Here is a 25,158-nt window from a genome sequence, read left to right as displayed (position 1 = left end):
GCGGGGTGAGATATCAGTAGTTCTGCTTAGGGCACTGACTTTCTGTGCATGTGTGTCCAGTAAGGATGTGTGCACTGTATGTGTGTGCACACGCCTGCGCAATTTAACTGACCCCTTGCTCCATTTCGAGCCCTTTCCGAGCTCTATATTCCTCTCCGGGGAAAGAGGAAATGACACGTTTGTAGCCTTGAATAAGCGCCTGGGCTCGTCACACACAGTGTCCACTGGGTCTGGCTCGGTGGAGGAGAGAGGGGGTGTGTGTTGTGGAGGTGAGGGAGGAGGGGGTGGGGATGGGCCCCGTTCTTTAATTTGCACTGCTTCTGCTGATTTGATCACAAGCAATTAATCTCAATGGCTCAGCTCGGCTGCAGTGGGGGAAGAGAAGATGAACACTGTCCTCTATGTGTATACGTCCCTATGGTTTTTCCCTTCGTCCACACAGTGGGATTTCTACTGTTCTTACCTCTGATCCTTGTATTATAGTCAGGAGGAGCATGCAGTAGGAATTTGTGGCTATAATCTCGCAGTGTGGACTCCCGAGCAAGTTCTGGTTTTCCATAAATATCACCCCCAAAATCTTCATCCTCTTAATAAACATGTTCAGTGTATTTAAGAAGGTTTGAATGAGTCCTGCAGTAATGAAACATATCAATCACTTATAGGGATCTGAAATTAAGTTTTTTTTCCCTTTACCTGCCACCAAGGCAGGTCACTAAACATTTTTACCGGCCACTCAATTTTTTCATCTGCCACGTCGGAAATCTATGTAAAATTGTAAACACTGAGTCAGTGGTACCAGACAGACTCTACCTGACTGTAGAACTGTGGAATATATCATCTCATGAATCAAAATCTCATGGTAGATTAGGATATAGCATTGAAATAGTGCCATAAAAGATATAAAATATCATGAAAAATATCATGTCCATAATATGTATCTGTATATATAATAAAGTAATAAAAAGTCATAGTATGTATAGTATAGTATGCCATATACAAATTCAAAGCATAGCATGTCATAAAAAAAAAAGTCATAGTATAGTATGCCAAAAAAAAAAGTCATAGTATTTTATGTCATAAGAAAACGTCATGGTATAATATGTCATCATTTTTTTTCTCCATAGTATAGCACGTAATGTTTTAAATAAAATGGGGACATGAAAATAAAACTAGGATTTCGACAATCAGTGCTCATAATCGGCTCCGCGTTGGCCGCAGTGCCAGAATCCTGATTATGGATTTAGAACTGCGTCAAACAAGGCCGTCGTCTATTTCGGTGGCATCTTCACAGGCTGTACTGCTGAAAGGCTGGTGGAGTGGTGAGGTTCAAGCTCCAGACCCGTCCTGCCTCGGTCTTGAGATCCATCCAACTTTTATCAGCTCAAGAGTGACACAGATCTCCGCTGATCCACTAACACTAAGCTTGTTGCTTGCACAGATTTGGCACAGCCTTTCACGTCTCATCCGTCTCACTTCCTTCCTCTGTTTAACCCTTTGCTCCGTTCCCTCATTTTGACCTCCTGCGTCTGTGCGGAACAAACACTGCGACTCCTTCCCTAACTCTCCCTTTCTGCGCTGCCTCTCTGCCAGTTTTCCATCTCCCTCTATCTCCCTCGCCCTTGCTTTCCCTCTCCATGGCACTGTACTCCTCCCATGCTGAGGCCAGAGCTCTCTCCATTGTTGGAGGCAGGTTGCCAAGGATACAAGCACAGAGAGGCACAGTCTTAATGTTATAAGATGGGAGAGATGAGCATAGAGAGGGGAGAGGGGCAATAGCTCTTGTGCTCTCTGTTCACTGGGCAAGCCCGACCACACACTAATGCTCTGCAGGGAACACGTAACACCCCCGGCTCCCCTCTCTGTGGAGTGTCCCTCTGTGGACGGAGCACAGTGACATTGACTGTTTTCTGGAGAAACCCCTTGTGCTGGTCATCTGCGTGTATGATTGCAGCGTACGTCTTCATGTGTTGTGTTTTTGTACATTTGTCAGGCAGCCACTTATCAAACAATCAGAACTGAAAAGATTCGAGGACACTGGAGTTATTAGACGTCTTGTTTTTTTGTCAATGAGTATTATTTTCTCTAAACTTAAGAAAGAATCTGCCAGTGCGGTTTTTTTCCAAACCCATTTATTCTAATATAATATGACTGTCACAACCTATATTGATAAGTTAAGTTTCCTTGAAACACATACAGTTGTTCTTTATCCTGGTGCACTGATCCGTTGGTGAAGATCACCACACTCTTGGCACAAAGCGTACAGGTTAAATATAAAGAATATGATGGCTCAGCACACTTATGTCCAATGCAGATATTTAGCCAGATTTTTAAAGCACGTTGATTCGTCTTGGGAGCAGGATGAAATAATTATACTTTCTTTGATAGCGCACAGTATAGCGTCAGACTTGAGAATCAACCAGCTGCAGAATAGAAACATTGTGTTTATGTGGTAGGCACCTCCATCAGGACAACCTGGACTAGCAATTATTTTTAGAAATGAAAAAGCAGAAATGATAAAAGTGTCCTTGATGTATCCCAAAAACGGACGCAGCCACAGACAGCATAGGCACAAACTGATGTGATGTGTGTGTGATGGGTTTCTGTGCACCCGGACATGTTCAGCATGTGCAGTCCGGCGTGCTTGAAGGCGCACACAGTCCGTTTGGTCAGACATTTTTGCAGACCTTTGCCATTCCAAGAATATCGAGCTGGAAATATACTGACGTTGCCAACTTTGTTTGGTTGTTAAATTTGTCTTAAATTCATTACCAGGGAGCAGTAAAGAAGTTATTACAGTTAGTTAGTAGCCTCAAGCTTCTGAGCTGGTCAGTGTGAGTCGGAGAGTGTGTTAACCCGCAGGCTCTGAACAGCATCCCCGCCCAGAGTATTGTCGTTTTCCTCCTCCACTTTCCATTATCCCTCCTCTCAACCGCTCTCTCCCACCTCACCCTTCAAATACGACCCTGGACCGGGCTGGATGGGGCTTTTGGGCTGGTGCCCGCTCACCAGTTCCTCCCCAAGCGAAGAAATAACCACTCACTCTCTGTCTCTCTCTCTCTCTCTCTCTCTCTCTCTCTCTCTCTCTCTCTCTCCCCCCCTCTCTCTCTCTCTCTCTCTCTCTCTCTCTCTCTCTCTCTCTCTCTCTCTCTCTCTCTCTCTCTCTCTCTCTCTCTCTCTCTCTCTCGCTCTCTCTCTCTATCTCTCCATCTCTCTCTCTTTGCTTTTAGCACAAAGCCCTGCGTGTCTGCCTTCCTTCCCCACCCAGCATTCTTTCCCCATGCAGACTTCTCCCCCGCTCTCTCTCTCTCTGTCGACTTCCCTTCTACCCGCCAACTCGCTCAGCCTCACCTTACCTTTCATTAGCCCACTCTTTATCTCACACACTCTCTCCGCTCGCTCTCTCCCCCTTCACTCTCCTATCTCGCCAGCTTTTACACTCCCTGTACTCTCTCTCTCTCTCTCTCTCTCTCTCTCTCTCTCTCTCTCTCTCTCTCTCTCTCTCTCTCTCTCTCTCTCTCTCTCTCCTATTCTCCCCCCTCAGTTGCTTCGGCTTTTGTTTCTGATACATCTTCATTTATTCCTCTCTTTCCCTGCTGACCCTATTATTTTTATACACTCTCTCCCTCCACCATCACTCCCCCTCTCTTCCTCTCTCTCTCTCTCTTTCTCTTTCTCTCTCTCTCACTCTCTACCTCCCTCCCACTCCTCTGTCCCTCTAAGCTGCATTAACTCCCCAGATTACCTTGAGCCCTGCAATCCTCCATCCCCCACACACTCACCCGCTCCCTCTATACCTTCCTTCCTTCACTTATTCACTTGCTCACTCAGACTACATCCACACCAAGGCGGCTAATTTTGAAAATGCAATTTACGGTTGGAAAGTTTCCATTTTCATGTTTTTCTTTTTTTTTTTAAGAGTTCTCCATCCTACACTGAAACACTTCAAAAATAGGAAACTTTACAAATATGATCCTTGCTGTCCATTTTGGAGAAAACACTGTGCATCACTGCCGACATCTCGTAAACAGTGAGACAGACACAGCGAACTGTCACCTCCGGCTCTCTATGATCACCTGTACTGTGTTTCGTTACAGCAGAACTCACCTTATATGTTTCTGTTTCTGTTGTCACACAACTGAATGAGCATAAAATAACAATCTGATCACTGGTCTTCAAAGCTAACCAGGTCTTTTGAATAAACTGTATGAATTTATTTTCCTGTTTAACTCTATTAAAGAAAGATTATATACAATTCTGAGGAAAAAATGGCCAGAGAGGAATAAACGGCCCAGTACAGAGAAGAGAAGCATGGAGAGCTATTGTGACTGACGATCCCGACTTGTGTGTTAGCTGGCCAGCTGCAGAATATGGCCACCTTATTGTGGTAGCAGCCCTACAAAAAAATATCCACCAGGCAGAAGATGAGGACAAACTCATACCGGTCCGACACCATAATATCTTTCTTGAGAACTTTCAATTTTGCAAACGAAACATGGTAACGGTAAAAATCAGACAAAGACGATAAGGCTTCACTTCCTGATATAATGTCCCTACTGCTCATGTGTTTATTTGTATTGTTTGGATGTGTAGCGCTAATTTAATGAGCATTCACCCAAATAATGTCCTGAGACTGTTTGAAGCTGTATTGAACGCCGGCGTAGAGCGGACAGTGGGCAATGAAGATAAAATTATGCATTTTAAAATTTAGCTGGCTTACTGTAGACGTACTCTCTTACACTCACTTGCTCACCCCCACCGTCACTAACCACCCTCCCTCCCACATCCTCTGTAACCTCCCCCTCACCTCTCCTCACTCCCCCTTCACTCACCCACCCACCCACACTCCATCACCCCACCGTCCACCTCTCACCCCACCACTCTTGCAATCGCTGTGCTCCTCTTCTCTTCTCTCCTCTCCTCTCCTCCCCTCCACCCACACTCTCTCTTTTACTCCAAGCCCCCAGCAGTACCACCATCACCACCAGCACCATCATCTCTCTCTCTCTCTTCCCTGTCTTTTACCACTCTCGTCCCTCCCTCCTCTAAAGCCTTCAGGCTTTGCTTGATTTATGCTTGCCCTCCCTATCCACACACACCCCACCACCACCCACCCACCCTTCCCTATCTCTCTTGGAGGTTGTGGCCCGGCTAGTCCCTAAAAACAACAGCGAGAGAGAGAGAGAGAAGACAGAGAGAAACAGAGAGAGAGAAGGAGAGAGAGAATAACAACCTCTTTTACTTTCCATCCTCCCTCCTTTTTAACCCAGCATTTTTTTCATTCCCCTCTCCCACACTGCTTTTTAAATTGCCTCTGAATTCTTGAGCTGTTTTAGTGCCTCACTCCCCCTTCTCTGCTGAAATTACTTTTTTACCCTCTCAAACTCTGGCATGCTGAGGAAGCAAGTTTCACCTTCCCTCCCCTCTTTGTCCACTCGAGGACAAACATGCACTAATCGTGTGTCCTGTGTATGGAACTGTTTGAGAAGAAAGACGTGCGTTTTCTCGTTTGGAAGCATGTCGCTGTAATGTCGCGCAGAAAATACGGCGAACAGCAAAGTCTTGTGACAACACGGCTCTTGTAATGCCTTGTCCTTTTCAACCTCGGGCTGGCCGAGCCATTAACCATGCCAACTTGGGGCAAGGCTTCTTTACGGACACACAAGCACATACACACACACACACAAAGATACATAGTGAGTGAGTCTTTCTCTTTTGTTTGCACTCCCATACTCAAACATGCACACAAGCCCTACTTTCTTTTCTGACAGCTCTCTTGTGGTCGACAAGCCTCAGTACCTCGTTGCTTAACCACCCTGGACTTTTTCTCTCCATTGTGTTTGGCTACTGTCTCTGTTGATTTGAAGGCGTGTGTGTGCGTGTGTGCGTGTGTGTGCGTGTGTGTGTGTGTGTGTGTGTGTGACTGGAGGTGTTAAAGGAGTGTGTCCATTAACAGCCAGTTCATGTGTGTTCGTAAGTAGCGGCTATGTATCAATTTGCTTTATTTATGCATTTATCTATCAAAAACCTGTACTTTTGGAAAATGGAAACTCCTTCACACAACAGTGTTTGGCTTCATTTAGAGGGGAAGGAGGTATTTAGTGAGATACACAGACACACACACACACACACACACACACACACACACACACACACACACAAACACATTGACACACTCCTTGAACACAATCAGAACAGAAGATCAGGGGTCAAACTGGGTCAGCTGACCCATCCCTCCCTTTTCAGACCTTCACTTTCCTCCTCTTTACTGCGTCAACGCTCTCTCTCTAATAATACAACTCCCCTTGTGAAACACACACACACAATCTCACACACACACACACACACTTAACTCAGATATACAGTGCAACTTTCATCCACAGCGCCATAAAACTGTATCTTCTATCCATTAGCCGCAACTCCCTCAATTGATAATACATGCAGTATCCCTCACAACACATTTGAAGTATAGTTCAACACACACATCTTTTATTCCAAGGCAAGTCTTATTCCGCCTTTGCTTTTTCCCACTCAAGCCCCCACATAGCTTGCAGCATCGCTCACACGTGCACACAGACACACAAACACTCACACACATATGAACAAAGAGAAGCACCATCTCCACATATTTGTCTCTCCTTTTAAAAGGGGTTTTTATTTAGCATAAATGTTGAAGCCAAGGGTGCCTGGCTACCATGGCAACCAAATTAAACGGAGGATCTCTTCATAAAGCAGAAATCTAAATTATTCGGACTCTTTTATGAAGGGGAAAATGAAAATTCCCTTCACTGTAGAGAGGCCGCTGCACTGTAAAGGCAGAAGAAAGGAGGGGAAAATGCTGTTGTTTTCTTGTTTCTGACCATGCCGTTCAAAGCCGTTATCCAAAGCCATTGAAATTCATAGGTTGTCTTATGACAAGCAGTATGTTAACACTCATCATATGTGCACAAAGGAATGATGTAACCACAGTGTTTCCAAAACTCAAGATAAACCTATTGCCTCTGAAAGACACCACAATATGTGTGTCTACAAATCCTCTGAGAAACCCGGCACACATATGATGAAATCCATAAGCTGCGTGCATAGGATTAGGTGCGACTCTTTCTGGTGTGGTAAATGATTGTATCTGTCGGAACAGGATGAGGTTTAAGTAACACACCATCTACGTAGGGCCCGATAAAGCTTACATAAGTGAAGGAGGATTATGTAGTATATTCCGATTATTTGGTGCTGAAGCCCGTTTGTGGTCAGCCGAATACTAATTTCTAATATCTCATGCTTAGTCTCGGAAATGCGGATAAATCCTCAGAAAGCAGGATGCTGTTTGTTGCACGGCAGGACGGAGAGAGCTATTCACTAATGTTTAAAGCACAGATGTTAATTTCACACATTTTCTGAATTTTGACCGTTTCCGTGCGAGGAAATCATGAAGCAATCAGTTTTCCATAACTCTGTCATTTAATCTGCAGTATGTGACTGAAGCATTGTTACTGTATGAGTGTGAGTAGGGCAGACATGTTCCATCTGTAGTTGCATGAGTCCAGGGGATGCTGGGAAAAGTGGTCAGGGGTCACTCGCTTGTCCAATGAACAGATGAGTGGAGGGAGATGGGGGTCAGAGAGGTGACCCTCTTTTCTCTCTCCCTCTCTCCCTCTCCTTCCATTTGTTTGCCTCTCCTTTCTCCATATACGTGTGTGTGTTTGTGCATGTGTGTGTGTGTTTGTTGTTGGCCCACAGCAGATCTATGTTATTGATTGACTCTTGTGGCTGCTGGGCTGCCCACTGAAGGAGGGGGCAGAGCTCTAATGAATTCCTGCACCTCATGCCCCTTGCGCCAACCCCTACACCCCCTCCTTAATTAACTTTGTGTGTGTTTGTGTGTGTGTCTGCGCAGTTTGGGCAGGGGGTGTGCGTGGATTTTGTGTGTATCTTCTGTGCTTCCTCCACAGCTCGACACCCCCGCTTTTACACTCCCCTGCCTTTTTTTTTTTGTTCTTCCTCTCTCTTTCTGTCCGTGCCTCCTCTCATCTGTCTTCATTCCTCCTACTTTATCTCCTCTTTTTATATCTTCCTCTGCGTCTGTGAGTAGTTTGATGGCCGCTGATTACTTCGTATGTATGTCAGTCTTATCTGTCGCGCCCCATCTCTCTTCCCCCCCCCCACAACGTCCTCAATACCTCACTTGTATCCCTACACCTTTCAGATCTATTCGTGTAAGTGCAACTGTGCATACATAGCGTGTATCATCCATCTGACCTGCGATCATTTATCTATACTGAGCATGAAAAATGACTGACACTGTGTGTGTGTGTGTGTGTGTGTGTGTGTGTGTGTGTGTGTGTGTGTGTGTGTGTGGTGTGTGTGTGTGTGTGTGTGTGTGTGTGTGTGTGTGTGTGTGTGTGTGAGTGTGAGAGAGAGAGACAGAGTGGTCAACATTGACCCAGTGGGCTGTGAAGAGGCGTTAAACCCATCGGTATTCCAGACGTCGCGGCAAACTACTGTCTCTGTCACCTTGACTCCCCCTGCAGCAGATGAGCTTTGGGATGAACAGGAAACACTTAGCCCTACCTGACTGTAGTTAAAATGGACAATAGGGCTATTCTGTTCTCTTGCTCCCATTTGAATTTTTCACTCTGTCTTTATCCTTCGCTTCTCCACTCGTTTCTATTCTCCGTGCCCCCGCACATCACCCCTGTTTCTGCCTTCACTTTGTTTATTCCCCATTAGAATTAAGTGTGATTTCAGCTGTCCCTGCATGGGCTTTGTGGAACATTAAACTTATATATTAGGATGTCAGAAGGTTTCTGTCCAGAACAGTCGCACATAATTACGCGCAGTCTGCATTAGCACTCAGAAGTCTTGTGTGTGTGTTTGTTTAAGGTGTAGACAAGCCGTTCTTTCAAAGTCTTTCAAAGATGTGCGTGATGTGTATTTTTGTCTAAGTCTTTGTTAGAGAAAGCAAACTGTCATCAGTTAAATGTCAATTAAGAGGCAATGAAAGTGTGTTTGCGTGTCCATATTTGTGTGGGTGTGTGTGTGTTTGTGTTGAGCGGAGCTGTCGTCAGATGTGTGGTCTGACAGTCTTGTAGATCTACAGTGGAACCTCCAGCGACATGTCTACTGCTGACAGCTTCTCTACACACTCTGCTTTCAACGACACTGACGGCTAAACACACACACATACACGCATACACACATACCACTTCTGTGTCTGCCTTTCTCTCTCTCACTGTCTCTTTATGATCTCCCTGTATTTTTGTTGACTGGTGATGATGAGGTATGTTAGGGAGTTGAGGAGAGAGAGATGATTCAGAGCGGTGACGTGTTGGTAGTGGCTACCGAAAACACTGGGTGTAAACGATGACTCGGCTGAGAGGTTTGAAAGAATTGGTTTAATATGGTGGTGTTTTTTTTTCTGTTTTCACTCAAGCTGTTATCACTGTCGGGTGAAACTATTCAAGTACAATGTTAGGGTTTTTTATCCCCTTTGATAGGGTTTCACAAATCCAACAGTGTTGGGATTTTCAGCCAATAGAGAAGCATGTAATCCCTCTAATTAAGTTAAAACACTGCTGTGTGAAATGTCTGGAGACATTGTCCCGTGTCACAGACTTGAATTTCTCTGCTTTAGTTTGCGTTGCTTTACAAACCATTTTAATGTCTGTCAGTGACTGCTGCAGGAGGACAGAAGAGCCTCACCCATCTTCTGTTACTTCATCTCTTTTCAGGGGCAGACGTGACCGAACCCAACAGCTCAGACAGCCGCGGCGAACGCCTCGACTTCTTCCTTAAACAGGAAGAGCCTCTCACCACAGAGCCCAGCTACCTTGGTCCCAACGAATCGGAGGAGGTCGGGGGAGGAGGCGTGGTCGGAACAATCTCGTCTGTAGCCAATCTGAAGGCGGCGCTGATGAGTAAGAACAGCCTGCTGTCTCTGCGGGCTGAAATGATGGGAGATGATAACCCCTTGCTGTTCGAGTACCTGCCCAAAGGAGCACACTCCCTGTCTTGTAAGTCACTATTTACTAACACTGTGCGCACATACACACACACACACACACACACACACACACACACACACACACACACACACACACACACACACCTCATTATATCTTACAACTCGGGTATACACAAACTGTTTCGAATCTACTGGTGTATTTTGAAGTAGCGGCTCATGTGGTCACCTGTGCGAGACATAAAACATACAGGCTTGACTGCTTTTGACATGAGTGTCCTCTTCTTCTGCAGAGTATTTTCCCTCATCAGCCACTGTCTTTGGATAACTGAATGTGTGTGTGTGTGTGTGTGTGTGTGTGTGTGTGTGTGTGTGTGTTGCCACTTGAGTGTGTTTGTGTGGCAATGCCAGTGATGACTAGTCAGCGGTGACTCAGTGAGAGAACATTTTGCTGGGATCGCTCTCGCTTTCGTGAGAAAGATTTGTTTGGTTTTATGTGACAGTTTCTTTGTGCATATCAGAGCAGCAGCAACATAAACCAACAGAATTGCGGCAACTGTTCAGATATTACTTACAATACTTCAGCAACCAAACTGATGATCATCCTTTTAACAGTACCTTCAAAATGTGGAGTATTTTCTAAAAAATGGTATCCTTCAAAATAAACTGTGAAACATACAATTATGATAGAAAAATGTTAGGTTATCTGAGATATAATAAATTATAAAGTTATAGATTAAAAAAAGTATAAAAGTTGTATTTGGTTTTTACTGAATGACTGAATGACCTTCTTCTCATCTTTGAATGTCTGAATACCTCGCCACATAAGAAGCAATAACTCTTTTATCAGCTAAGATTTTCCATTTAAAGCCTCCCCTTACTTTAGAATGAAAACATTTTTGACCACGTCAATATTAGATTATCCTTATTTGTGCTTAATATGTCCACGTTAACAAGAGAGGTTTTCCTTGCTTCAGTCCGTGTTTTGCCTTCAGTGAGGGTGTTAAACTGTCAGCGTCTACATGTGTGTATCTGTGTGTGTGTGCCAGCGTGAGCGTATATTTGCTTGGGTCCATGTCTGCGTGGGCACATTTGTTTGTGTGTGTGTGTGTGTGTGTGTGTGTGTGTGTGTGTGTGTGTGCAACTCGTGTGTTTGTGTCTCTTTGCTTTTACTGGCTAGTAATTGGATCTTTTGTCCCGAGTTCTGCCTGTCTTTGTGAACAGAAGAAAAGCAAAGGAAGGGTACAACTCCGAGCAGAGTCATGCCTTTTGAGTTGAGCCCCACTCACCTACAAAATAAAAGACAGGGCCAAGACTGAATGGACCAAAACACACGCTCGCACACGCACGTTACATCACCCCTTGTGTGTAAGTGTTAAGTGTGTGGGATTGAAATGTTTCTGTTGGCTTGAAGAGGAGAATCAGATGCTGTCACAGCACAGATAGACAGCCTCACAAGCTAGAGAAGAGAAGAAGAGGCTTCTTTTTAATACACATTCACACTGTACAGCTACACTCAGACTTTACTATATGAATAGGAGACATTGGAGAATTCAGAGAATGTTAATCATTTGCTCCCTGCATGGAAAAAAAAACATGTTTAATGAGTCTTATAGCTGTATTTCAGTTGTCACCAAAGAAACCTCAGGGAGGTTTTTGGTTAGCCAAACCCTATTTTGAATTCACTTCACAATAGGGGTTGGGGAAATGGGCTTGTCGAGATGGCCAACAACTTCCCCTCCCTCCCCGGGTCTGTCCCTGTGTCTAAATGAGGACAGAAATAAACAAACACTGTACCTCAGATTACTGGGCGGAGGATAAGTCTGCCTGGTTTGACAGATCGCTGCTCCCTGCCCCCCTCCCTCCATTCAGCCCTCTTTCCCCCCTCCTCCTGTCTGTTCTCCTCCTTGCTTCTCCTTCACCCCTGCTTAACATCCTTCCTGTCCTTTTTTTCCCTCCTGTACTCCCCCTCACGTCATCCATCCCTCCTTTCCTCCATCCATTTCTCCTTCACCCCTCCTTAACACTCATCCCTCACACTCTCTCTCACTCCCTCCCCTTCTGGCAGGCTCTTGCAGTTCTTCCTTATTTGTCTCACTCCTTTCTCTTTCCCCCTCTTTCACTTCAGCTGTGGAGCATCAAAGTATGTTGGTTTAAAATCCTGGGAAAGTATTGATCTAGGCAGAGAGGAGGTAGAGCAAGGTCACCTGGCCCAATTCAAGAGAGACCACTGAATATCAGCGGCAAAAAGGCCTTGACACAGAGCTTCTGTCTCCCTCTCCCTCCCTCTTCCTCTTTCTCTCGTCTCTATATAATTGACTGTTTAATAAAACATTCTTCTCCTAAAGATTCATACATCCAAAATCGGACCAAACTGAGAATCAATGTCCTACAGTTCAACCACTAAATGCTTCTCTCTCTTCACATTTAGCAATTCAAACCAACCCAACCTTCACCTTGTTGACAAGGCCTGCAAATTCAAATGCACAGCTCCTCTCTTTGCCATCCTTTGCATGGGTCACGGACTACATCCTCCTAGCATGTGGAATTCCAAAATACAGTGGGACCAGTCTGTATGTCAATCAGCCTCATGAATCCAATTAAGATCATTGGGATTTGGCCTTGCTACCCCTTTTTTTGTGCGTCAGACAATCAATGCCAGACAATGGATTTGCCGGACCATCCCTGCGCACCTGTCCTCACTGCCACAGCATACTGGCTGTAAAGAACATCCAATTAACTATAGGGATCATACTGACATTATTGAACTTTTCTTTCCACTGCCTGCTCTCGTCACTTCACATCTACTTTTGAAAACTGACTCACTCCGTACAGTATCTCCCAGTGGCTCCATAGTTTGTTTTTAATGATTTTTATCCATGACACAAATCTGGTGCAGGACACTTTTCAGATTTAAAATTTGGATTCCATATAGCAACACCATACCCTTTGCCTCCTGTTTTAAATGCAAGTGGAAAGGAAGAACAGTAACGGTTAATGAAAAGGTAGATATTGATGCAGGAGCAATAACTTTCAATCTGGCAGTGGGATTTTCCATTAAAGGTCACCTAATCCACTAAACCTTTGTGGAACTGCTGGCACGAATCTAAATCCAGGTTTGCTCTCCTGCATCCTTAAAACAATAACATTGAGGTAAACTGTCCAAAGGTTATTACTATCGGGGCGTAATTAAGCGTTTTTGTCGTTGAAAACTCCTCCAAACAGACTATAGTTGATTAGCTATTGGCAATTGGTCAGTCAGTTTACAGTAATTGCCTCCCTACAGCCTAAAAAGACCTAATAAATCTGACCCCACTCTGATTGCAGGTGGAGGAGAGTTTGCAGGTTGTATTTTAATTCCTCTATCGTCATGTGTTTGAGTAATTCAGTTCTACATTAGTGTGTTTTTCTTCTCTCTATTTCTTTAACTCGTGTCGCTGTGCAGTGAGTCTGCTGTTATTTGTATTCTTGCCAGACGCAACTGTAATATTAAACTCAGTGAGACAAGATTGCAAAAAAAACAACAATCGTATGTTGGAATCCTTCATGAGGCTTGAACCGAGACTGTTGATGTAGTTATTGCACGATAGTCCTTTCTTAAGAAGTGTCCACTGCCACCATTTGTTAATGAGCTGCTCCTTCTCACCTGCAGCTCATCTCTTTACTCTCGTCTCCATTTCTGCCTTCCCTCTTAATGTTGTTCCTCCCGTCGCTGCCGGGGGTTGGGGAAGAGGAGATGGGGAGTGAAGCAGCATTTGTGTGTGTTCTCAGTAAGTGGGAGTGGGGAGTGTCGGGCGCGGTAGTTTAACATTCCAGGAATCCGTCCACGGTCGAGCCTCATGGTTGTGTGATTCTGTCCGTTGTGCAGAGGAGGGCAATGAATGGCTAACGCACTGCATAACTCTGGACACATTCCCCAAAACGCTGCCCACACTCGCGCATACTAGTATACGCACACACACACAATCCTTGAATAACCTGCAACACATTACACTTTGATTCATAAGCACTATGAGAAAAAGAGATGCACTCTCAGTACCAGCTAATGGTGATATTAATCTAGCAGAAAAATCCTCTGTGTGAATAGTTATAGAGAGCTAAAGGCTCGGTAAGGAATTTTAAATTCTTCATCCAGCGTGCCTTTACTTGTTGCCAGTGAACATCTTACATGGTCGATACAGTCGTCCTTTACCCTGGGTGTACAAAAAGTCTTCACTTGAGCTGCAAGATGGCTGCTCTCCAAAACAATCTCCCTCCACGCTACAGAGGATCCTCAAGCCCTCTCCATATATGCATTTTACTCGCTCACACAGCACATGCACACTCTCTCACAAAACACACACCCTGCCATCCTCTGCGCACACATGTGGGTGGAAGGAGAAGGAGAGCAGAGGAGCGAAAGAAACAGAGAGAGAAAGAGAGAAGAGAAGCCCTAACCCTTTCCCCTCGGCTGGTGGAAAGTGAAACTTCAGAGTTTTTCTTCCTCCCCCTCTCCATAGTGTTTGATAGTGTAGCACTGGCAGCCTCTGTGTGCCCCCCTGCCCACTCTCTCCTGTTGTGTTCTGGTGGCCAGCTGCTAGCAGAGTTGCAGTTGTACGTGAGTGGGTGGGTGAGACTGGTTTCCTGTGCTCCTCAGGGCTCCGCTCCAACAACTACTGCAGCACACTCCGGCCAGGGGCCACGGGGGCCACTATTCATAACAAACAGGGGGCTGGCTCCTCTCCTCCTCCTCCTCTTCCTCTTCTTCCTCCTCATCTTCCACCATCACCACTACTGCCATCAACATCAACATACTACCCACCCACTCCACCCACACCACTGCACCCCTCTGAGCCTCGGCCCCTGGAGGCCCCCGGTCAGCGGGCTGGGGCACCCCCGCTGCGCTCAGAAGGGTTGGACATGGAAGTGGAAGAGGCCCCCGAGGGCCCCGAGCCCTCCATCTTGCCTGAGGTAAGCACACAGAGCCTGGCTCTGCTCCAGGGTAGAGGTTGCTCTCTGGGTACCGCTCCTCCACTCAGATACAAGTTTGTAGGAGTGGAGATGAGCATCCAGGGGGCAGCTTCACCCTCTTTCTACAAACACACTGAGGGGGGTTGAGGCTACGGAGAATAGAAAGTGACTTGAAACATAGTGGAAGGGTGAGGTTGTGGGTGTTTATGGTAAGAATTTGGGGTAAATGGGGTTATTTATCATCATTGGAAAGTATTTCTTTACACAGCACCGCTCAACCCCTCTCTGTCTCTCACTCTCTGTGTGGAATCTGGCATAATTCTTACAATAGACTGTTATCTTTTGTTTGTCTTTCTTTTCTGTATGCTTTGTTTGCTTTTTCTTCCTTATTCTTCACTCTTGTCTCCCTTTTAGTTTTTCCGCATCATATTTTTTAATATAGCCAGACCCAAATTCACCTTCAAGTCAAGAGTCTTTGCTTGGCATTAGCGGTAACATAGTTTATAGTGGTTACATTAGAGATGACACATCTGGTCACAATGGCAGCGTGCGCTTAGAGATGGCAGATAACGGGCGAGGTAGTGAGATGAGCCTGAGTAGAATCAATACAAGTAGACAATGAGAGGTTTGCTCTTGCTTTGCCCAGGAAATTGTTTGTTCTGTTCTGTTCTGTGTGTGTGTGTGTGTGTGTGTGTGTGTGTGTGTGTGTGTGTGTGTGTGTGTGTGTGTGTGTGTGTGTGTGTGTGTGTGTGTGTGTGTGTGTGTGTGTGTGTGTGTGTGAGTGTGGGCGTGTGTGAGCATGGCAGTATGAGCATGTGTGGATGTGAGTTTTGTGCCAGTCTGTGTGTGTGTGTGTGTGTGTACGCTGTGTGTGCGGGTGAGCGTTTTTAGGAGCAGCATTTGATTTCAGTGGACCTGCCTCCCAACAAGACTCCCTATCTCGGTGGACAAGCCATCTGTTTGCCCAGTGCATGGTGTTATGTTCTTAGAGCGGAGGAGGAGGAGGAGTGTAGGAGTGTAGGGGCAGAGGATATGGGTGGGGGCAGGGTCTGAAATTAAGTTTTTTTTCTTCACCTTGACACTGTGGCAGGTCACTGAACATTTCTACTGGCCAATAAATTGTTTCTACGCTTTAGAATTGTAAATGCTCAGTGTCAGTGGTACAAGACAGCAGAAATATAGAACATATCATGTAGTGTAATATATCATGTATCATAATATGATATTAAAAAAGTGCAATAAAAGATATTATAGTATGCCATATAGATGTAATAGTATACTATGACATAAAAATGACATAAAAAGTCAAAGTATAGCATGCTATTAAAAGTCATAAAAAAGTAATAGTGTAGTATATCATAAAAAAAGTCATAGTATATTATGCCATACAAAGTCATTAAAAAGAAGTCATACGTATGTGGGGGAGAAGGAATGGCAGCAGCATGAAGTAGATGGAGGAAGGATGGAGTTCAGATGGGATGTAGACGAGAGGAAAGAGGTGTTTAGGGCTCCTCGCTGTATCAGAGAGATAATATTATTAATACTGTAGATCAACCTAACTGCTCATTGTGTGTCTCATAGGATGACATCCAGGAACTGTCTGCTTACTTGTTAATCTCTGACAATTTATCTGTATCTTTGCCTCGTTCTGATTTATGTATGTGTTTCTCTTCTTTTCTTTTTCCTTTTCTGTTTCCATGTCTTGTTTTTGTGTTTCACAGCTTGTCTCACATGCTTGCCTCCTGCATGCCCAGACAACAATCCATACAGACTGTATAAATGTGTGTGTGTGAGCCATAACAAGGTATTTTGTGCTTACAGGAGGGTGTAAAAAACAAAGAAGACATGAACGAGTACAGCACAGGTATAGTCTAGCTCTTAAATTTGAAAAAAGTTTATCATGTTAAGATTGAGTTTGCACCTTTAATCTATTGCTCTCAATTTCACTCTCGCTTTTCTTCTCGCTATCTCAGCCTTGGAAGGTGACCGGTCTCCGATTGAGAGGGATCAGATGGGCAAAGAGAGCTGTGGTAGTGGCTTGACTGTGCCTGCGTCAGTGTCCTTAGCTGGCAGAGGGACTAAAGGGCTGATGGTACTGGGCGAAGAGGCTGGGTCAGGGAAAAGAGTCCTGCCAGAGCCCGGTGCCTGGCCCTCACAGGGGTTTGCCTGCTCCCTGTGCAAGCGGCTGTTCAGCAGCCTGGAGCATCTCAGGGAACATGAGTACCGCCACACCCTGTCTCTGATGGCCCTGTCGCTGGACTGGCCAAGCATGCAGGGTCTGCACCACCAGCCTACCCAGCCCCGTCACCAGCCACAATCCCAGCCTCTCCACTTCTACCAGTCTCTCTACCGCCCTACAGTGGCTGAGCCCGCGCCGGCCCGCTACCTCTGCTCCCAGTGCCCCGCCAGCTTCACCCTCAAATCAAACGCAGACCGACACGAGAAGACCATCCACTTCAAGAAGAAGCTGATGCAGTGTGTGTACTGTATGAAACACTTCAGAGACCGCACAGACCTGCACAGGCACCTGTCCTCCGTACACTCCAAAGAGAGAGGGCACACCTGCCCAGCCTGTGCCAAGGCTTTTAGCACCCAGAAAAACCTGGCAACACATGTTAAAGTGTGCTGCCAGGTGGGGTCAGTGCCAGGAGCTATGCTGGGAGGCAGCACTGGGTTGGAACTGTCTAAGGGCGGGGTTATAGATTCACTTTGGCGGTTTTCTCATGAGATGAAAGTTGACAATCATGATCTCAGTATCAATGTGGAAAATTGAGACAGGCTTATGTGCACTCATTCATACCCATCAGTTAGCAGCGTATCCTCCTGTTGTACGTTCATGCCAGAAATGCTCCAGAAAGGGATGAATTACTTTTAAAATCAAATATATGTTGACGTGAATATAAATTCCTAGCGACACCTCTTTTTTGTTTTTTACAAATTGTTAAATAATGTTAATATGTCGTTATTTTTTAACATAAATTGACAGCTTGCATGTCAACAATAAACAATTGCTATGCAAAGCTGATCTGTTTAAAGAACTGACTGAAATTATAAGTACAACTGGTTTTTAAAGTTATCTTTAGTTTTGTGAATAGTTTGAGTGTGCACTGATTGGATCCTTTAACAGGTGAATAACTTTATGTTGCGGTGCTTGGTGGAGAGACGAGGGGGCGTCTTTCCGCCTCCCCGACCTAAACCACTTGTCTGGCTCTCTGTCGCCAGTCTGACTAAACTCTTCTCTCCTTTTTAGGCAGAGAGATCTTTATCTTTGTGGCCAACCCTGCATTACTGGCACAAAGACACTCACGCTTTACTGTGGCTCACAGCCCACACAACCACACCACCTGCAGGAACTTTGTAGAATTGCAGAATAAAGACACACATCAGATTATTTCTGTTTCCAGTGGTAGTGCAACCGTTTACAGATAAAATAGCATTTAAATTAATGGATTTTTATTCATTAATTGATTTTTTTTTTTTAACACTGTGGTTAATGCTTCTAAACTGAAACTAAAAGAAAAGAAAGAAAAACTAATTAATAGTGTCACCATCCCCACTGGACACGTAGAAGCTCGTCTTCAGTTTTCCCTCTGACATGATTACCTTCGGTCATTGCTGTCAGATCAGTGCAGATGGAGGGGATGTGCCGAACGAGACAAAGCCAGCTAAAACAATAGAGCGGTCACAGCTCAGATGGGGGTTGGGTGGTGTCATTTTCTCTCTCTGTGTCCATCTCCTCTGTCCCAGATCTGTAAGTCCTCTAGTGGCTGGAGCTGGACAGTAATTGGTCTTTCACGGCTCCGGCCCTTCTTAACCCCTGACCTCTTCATCTAAAGAGGAAGCGGGGACCGAGGGGCAGATGCCCCTTATACCAGATGAGCTTCGTGATGTCACTGCGCCAGACAGATAATGGTGTGGTTGTGAGACAAGTGGGGAAAACACAGGAGAGGAGTATAAGATGGAGAAGACAGTTAGGTGGAGCGTGTTGCAGAGCTGCAGGATATTGGAATCAGCATGAGCACTGGCTTCAAAATCATCGCTAATGTAAATTCACACTAATTTCTGCCAACATTTCCTCCTTTGAGTGTACAGCAGGCCCGCAACAATAAAGCAAGATATTTTCCTGATACCAATCATAAAGCTTTATTGTGAGTGTCATACTCAAAGACGTCCACCTGTGCTTCCCTCTAATATTTTCACAGTCACTGTCATTTCTATGTGTTCAGTAAAAGCAGAACTGGTGGAGAATATACCCCCTTTGCTGTTGTGTATACATACACACAGGGAACTCCCAAATGCCAAATCCTTTCTAACACAAAACCCTATCTCTCAGGTAGCACACGCTGTCCTAGCCAGCAGCTGAAACAGACTGGCAAGCTCAGAGAAGTCAGGAACTAATCAGGAACTCTGCAGAGCCAGCCATTCAGAAGAAATGGCAAATACTGCAAGGCTGTTTGTGTGGCTTTATTCTCTTTAGTTTAAAACATGTGTTGTAAATACTGAAAGATATTTTACTCTAGATTATTATGTTTTTCTTCTCTTCTAGAACAAATTATATCGTACACAGAGATGATTTTGTTTTTTTTAATTAGAATAAGATTCTGCTTGTAGTTTTTCTGCTGTAATTAAACTGTGATGGAAAATGAAATGAAAACTTCTGTGTACTTTTTATCTTTTATCTGTGCCGTGCACATCATTCACACAATCGCACATATTCCTTTCTTTGTCTTTGTCTTATACTTGCCACTCAAAAAAAGGTTCAAATCCGTTGTGCAGTTGATGTGTGCTTGCTTGTTTTTGTTCTGTCGAGTGTTTAATCAGAGCAGAAGTCGATTTGCAGATGGAGGTAATTATATTGTATCACTTTAAAGCTTATAACCCTAAACTGTGTGTTTGACCCCCTCCTTTATGAACAGTAGTTGTGTTGTGCTTGTGTACTCATAAATCCAGTCTTGATCTCTCATGGTCATACACACAATTTGTTTAATCGGATGCCCTTCACCTGGCTTAACAATCATTTAAGTGTAGACCTTGAGATAATTGGCTTCCCAGACCTCTACACAAGATTGGGACCTGGTATTAACATTAGTTTTTATTTTCATTTCTTTGCTGAAGCCTCCCTTTGTGTGTGTGTGTGTGTGTGTGTGTGTGTGGTTTTATTTCCCCACTCTCACGCCTTCTTGTCATTGTCTGTGTTTGTCTTTCTGTCTGTGTTTTGCTGTCCATAGCAGAGACCCTCTAGAGCAACTAAGGCAGACTGACTGCTGTGTGTCGTGTTTATAGTATCTCTTTGCCTTTATTGCTTTAGTATGGAGGAAGAGCTGTTGCCAGGGCAACTGTAGCTTTGACTGGGATTGGGGTGACCATGGGAATTGATGGTACATTTCTAGACCATGCCGCTAATTAAATGTAATAACTGAAAAGTGACGTCTCGTTTTATTTAAAAGAGCTTCATTCAACGCTAATCTTTTTTGTCTTCTTCTTTTTCTCTCTCCCTCTTTCTCTCCCTACAGTGAATGACTTCACAGTGATCCGTAAAAAGTTCAAGTGCCCCTACTGCAGTTTCTCTGCTATGCACCAGTGCATCCTAAAGAGGCACATGCGCTCCCACACCGGCGAGAGGCCCTACCCCTGTGAAATCTGTGGCAAGAAGTTCACCAGACGGGAGCACATGAAGAGGCACACGCTGGTGAGTGCAGCTCTGCGATCACCAGTAGGAGGCGGTAAATCACACCATATAGCAAAAGTGTGTTTAAAAATCAAATAAAAATGTGTCTCCATCCAACAGGTCCACAGCAAAGACAAGAAGTATGTGTGTAAAGTGTGCAGCCGAGTCTTCATGTCAGCAGCCAGCGTGGGGATCAAACACGGCTCACGGCGTCACGGCGTCTGCGCCGACTGCTCTGGCCGGGGCATGGCCGCTCTGCTGGACCACAACGGGGAGGTGGGAGGAGACATCTCTCCGGAGGAGGAGCTGTATCCCGGCGATCGTTTTCACGATGACCAGGCGGAGTGCGACGGTGATGGAGACGGGGAGGAGGAGATGATGGTCGAAGGGGACGGAGAGATGATGGGAGAAGGGGAGGAGGAAGGAGGGAAGTGGAAGGACTCGGGGATGACCGCTGAGGCACATGGAGCACTGGACAATGAGAAGGAGGAGAGCGACTCCTCGGCACAGGAGGGGGAGCAGCAGAACGGGAGTGAGAGGGACTTCGCCTGGATCTCCTAGAATCTGTCAGGCTCCTGTCAGCGGCTCGTCGTACTAATCTCTGAAGATCTCTTGCGATCTCTCGGGTAGAATCCTCTGCTCTCTTTACCCATTCGTCCCACCGTGGGCAGGCCTTCCTTTGAATGGAAATGCTGTAGGGTGATGCGCGACAATGATCTAAAACCAACACACTCAAATGCACACACATACACTCAAACACACACACACATACACACACACACACTTAGGCTATTCTCAACCTTGACTGCCATAGTAGAAGAAGAGGGGTCAAGAGATGGCTCAAGTGCGAGGCTTTTTCTGCTTACCTCCTTTACTTCTGATGCAGTGCTTTTGTGTTTCTTTTTCTTGAGGGTTCAGGCCAGAGTCCAGTAGTTTTCTACTCTGTCACAACAGAAATCAACGAGGACGCTGCCAAGGACATGGCCAATGCAACTTTGTATGTTTGCCATCACAATCACCATGGAAACCAAGGATCACTGACAGTGTAGGGAAAAAGCCAGGAGGGTGGGGGGGGTGTCTTGGTTCCACCTCTGCTGTAATGTTTGTGGGGAAAGTGTCTCTCTACGAGTGAAGGGAGAGTCTAAATCTATTGCAAAGCTACGTGTGTCAGAGGACCGGGCAGCCCGATGGCACATTGTTGATGCAGAGTCCTACTGCCGCAGACTTGCACTTTAATGACAGCTGACTCCTATCAAAGCCCTGAACCCGTGGTTTACATTTTTGATCTGATCTTTACTTACCTAAACAACTCGGTGACCGCACCTACCTTTAAGGATATACTTTATGTCCTCTTGACTGTTATCACGATATAGAAATCACTGAATCTTTGTGCAGATTGCTGTTTATATAGCCTACGCCCTTTCAGTGGGGTCCTTAATCTTTTCTTTACTTAAGTTCACCACACGGTTTCTACCAATCCATTCCAACGAATACTGGAGATTTGACTAATGTACATACGATTTTTGGAATTTAAAAGGGGAGCGTGTGTGAGACAGCAAGAGACAGAGAGAGTGTATGTATACACAACGTGGACAGTTTGGAAAATCAACAGTGGATCCACAGGACCTACACTATTAACTCTTTCTGTCTCTCTCGCTGTCTCTGATTCAGTTTCTCTCAGTGGAGGATGTGTTAGGACCTGAGAGCTGTGTCTCTCACACCGACGGAGGAGCTGCCTTTGTTTCAAAAAAGCCTTTTTTCTTTTCTTTTCTTTTTTTTGTCATGTAATTCCAGTTTCTCAATTCAGAATATGCAGCCTCTTTCCATAGTTTATCTTTCTTTTGGTGGTATATTTTCTCCGGCTTTGTAAGGTTAAAAGAAGAGGATCAAAATCGTGCTTGACATTTCCGAGTTTGATATTCGTAGAGAGTGTAATATTAATTTGTTCGGTTTAACAGCTATTTATTGAAAAACATGTTTGTGGATTTCCAAAATATTTGAGAAGTCATTCTCTCTCTCTCTCTCTCTCTCTCTCTCTCTCTCTCTCTCTCTCTCTCTCTCTCTCTCTCTCTCTCTCTCTCTCTCTCTCTCTCTCTCTCTCTCTCTCTCTCTCTCTCTCTCTCTCTCTCTCTCTCTCTCTCTCTCTCTCTCTCTCTCTGCGTGTTTGTATGCAAGAATGTTTGAGTGTCCAAAAAAAAAGTCTATATTGATTTCTTAAGATTATTTCCATGTTTTCGGCGATGTTATTGACAATTCAAGTGAGGCAGATGACATGTCTTATTATTATGATTATCAGAACAATGATTACTGTTGTTGATGTTACTATTATTAAGTGCTGGATGCTAAGCTTTATTGTGTGTTCTTTTTTTTGGGATATTTTATATCTTGTATAAGAAAAAAGCTTTTATACTTTGCCTTGTTGTGGACAGCAAGCCATAAGGCTTTTATCAACCTTTTATTGTGCCAGTTTACGCTTTTTCTGTCGTATTTGCTTTTTTTACCAAGGGGAAAAACAACTTCACTGTCAAACTTCTTTGTTAAATATTGATTGAAACATATATTCAGCACACGCTTTTGCATCACTAATGTACACTAATTGATTAATATCAAACCAAAAACAATCTAGTACCTTGTATACATGAAGTGCTTTCGTTTCACAGTCTGTGTGTGCAGGTGCTTTTTTGGATTTTATTGTCGTGGTTAACAGTTTTGTTGTTGGGTTGTTTTTATTTTTTGAACCTGTCACTATTTGTCACAGTTTGAAAAAGTGCACATGTTATGGTAATATTGTGAATATGAAGAAGGGCTGTGTGAAAGGACCGGCTAGCTTTTGAAGATCGCATCTTAAAAACCAAGCTCATTAGATTTTTTTTATTCTAGTTTCTACTGTCTCACGCCTCGCATGACACACAATCACGTAGAAACGCAGCACGCAGACAAAACGCTCCTCTCAGACAGTGTTGAGTCTACATGCTGTGTTTATATCTGCCAGTGTTTTACTGGCTTGAATCTTTACAATAAAGGGAAAGTGAGCACTGCAGTAGTAACTCTGGGAAACATTTTGTCGCCTGTCTGCTACAGGTGCCATGGACTGCACTTCCCCATCAACCCCCGCTGAGAAACTCTCAGTACAATTTGATTTGTGATGCTTTCTTCATGTCTGTCTTTATTTTCGTTTGTATTATTTATTGTGTTTTTGTTCGACCCATTTATCAAAAGTTTTGGGTAGAAAAAAAAAAAAGAAGAAAGACAATGGGGTAGGATTTTTATGAATGTCAATGGTGGGTGTGGAAGGAGCCCATGATCGGTGACAAATCTCTGTCCTGTGGTGCCGTTGTGGCCACAGAGACATCTGGATGTATGTGTGACTCCCCAGCCCTGCGCTCTTCTCACGACCTGTACTGTATGTCTTCTTCCTCATACTGGGTTGTACTTCAGGAAAACGTCTGCCATCAACCCCTCAATATGTGCCTCAATGACATTTCACCCGTGTGCTTGTGAGAGTGTCTGTTTCCGAGAGATGTGTACGTGTTTGTGTCGACGGATAGAGATTACTAAAATGTGACTGATCAGATTAGGAGGTGCAAAATGTTTCGAGGATGAAACTTCAAAGAGACAAATCATGATGGGCGACTAGATTCTCCTTCCCACCGTGTGTTGATGACCTTTTGTGCCCTGATTCTGTGGTCTTAACTGCATGCCTGTGCTCATTTTGTCATACCAAAGCAACGTCTTCGGCATCTGCACACTGTCTCATTCCACACGATGCAAAACTGGAACTGTTTGCTCTATTGCAGATGAATATGGGTATTCTTAGACGTGTACAAATTGCAATCCTCATTTAGCCTGTATAGCTTGATTCACACGTGCAAATCATGAAGCCATAGATATGGGTATATCTATATTATACTATATTTCAAAATTGGCGCTTTTTACTTTAGATTTTGTTCTTCTACTAAGAGTGATGCGTGTATACCTTCATATATATGAATTTATATTACTATTATATATTATTTATTTTCTCTCAAGTTTCAGACGGTCTTTGATTTGTAAAAGGTCACACTTGAAGCTTGAGGTTTGTTTATTTTCATTGGGAATATTGTTCAATATGATACTGACTTTATATTGATGATTATCATAAACCTGTGTTTGTAACAAAATGTGTTAAATAATCAAAAAAATCCTGTCCTGTTTTTACACCTGTTTTGTTTTCGGGCAGATTTAAGTGCTCTTGTGCAGATATTTTTTCGGTTGATAGTACTGATCACAAAACATTTTTACAGCCAACCATGAGCCTCCTGTTTTGATGTTGGGGCGGGCCCACCGGCCGTCCAAGCCTCTTTCTAACTTCATGTTTAGTGGAAGAATTAGCTTGACTATTATTTGCAAAAACCAATCAGTCTCAATAAATTTTGAAATTGCTGCTGTAAAGAAGTGACACATGTGTGTTGTGCCTTTTGTTTTCTTCTGCCTGTTGGGAGGGTTGACGTTACCAGTGTTGTCATGCCCACCTGCTGTCCACAAGGGGGCACAATAGACAAATCAAAAATAGTAAACTCAAAGGAATTAATCCTGACTATTCATT

At 44.4% G+C, this 25,158-nt stretch overlaps 1 protein-coding gene across 6 annotated transcripts in view; it reads left to right on the top strand.

Moving 5' to 3' along the window:
- Positions 1–25,011, top strand: part of zbtb46 (zinc finger and BTB domain containing 46) — a 56,810-nt gene extending 31,799 nt beyond the window's left edge. For 5 of the 6 annotated variants that reach the window (XM_029435074.1, XM_029435073.1, XM_029435078.1 and 2 more), the window contains 4 exons: positions 9,726–10,007; positions 14,592–14,905; positions 16,727–16,769; positions 16,879–17,928. In XM_029435074.1, coding sequence (XP_029290934.1) covers positions 9,726–10,007; positions 14,592–14,905; positions 16,727–16,769; positions 16,879–17,678 — 1,439 coding nt within the window. In that variant the 3' untranslated portion in view covers positions 17,679–17,928. Of the gene's footprint in view, positions 1–9,725; positions 10,008–14,591; positions 14,906–16,726; positions 16,770–16,878; positions 17,929–20,418; positions 20,595–20,693 lie in introns of those variants that run through there. The other variant, XM_029435079.1, reaches the window with a different exon arrangement.
- The last annotated feature ends 147 nt before the right edge of the window (positions 25,012–25,158 follow it).

Source organism: Cottoperca gobio, chromosome 7 (assembly GCF_900634415.1).
Source record: "Cottoperca gobio chromosome 7, fCotGob3.1, whole genome shotgun sequence".
Lineage (NCBI taxonomy): Eukaryota > Metazoa > Chordata > Actinopteri > Perciformes > Bovichtidae > Cottoperca > Cottoperca gobio.
This window is presented reverse-complemented; position numbering and strand designations above follow the sequence as displayed.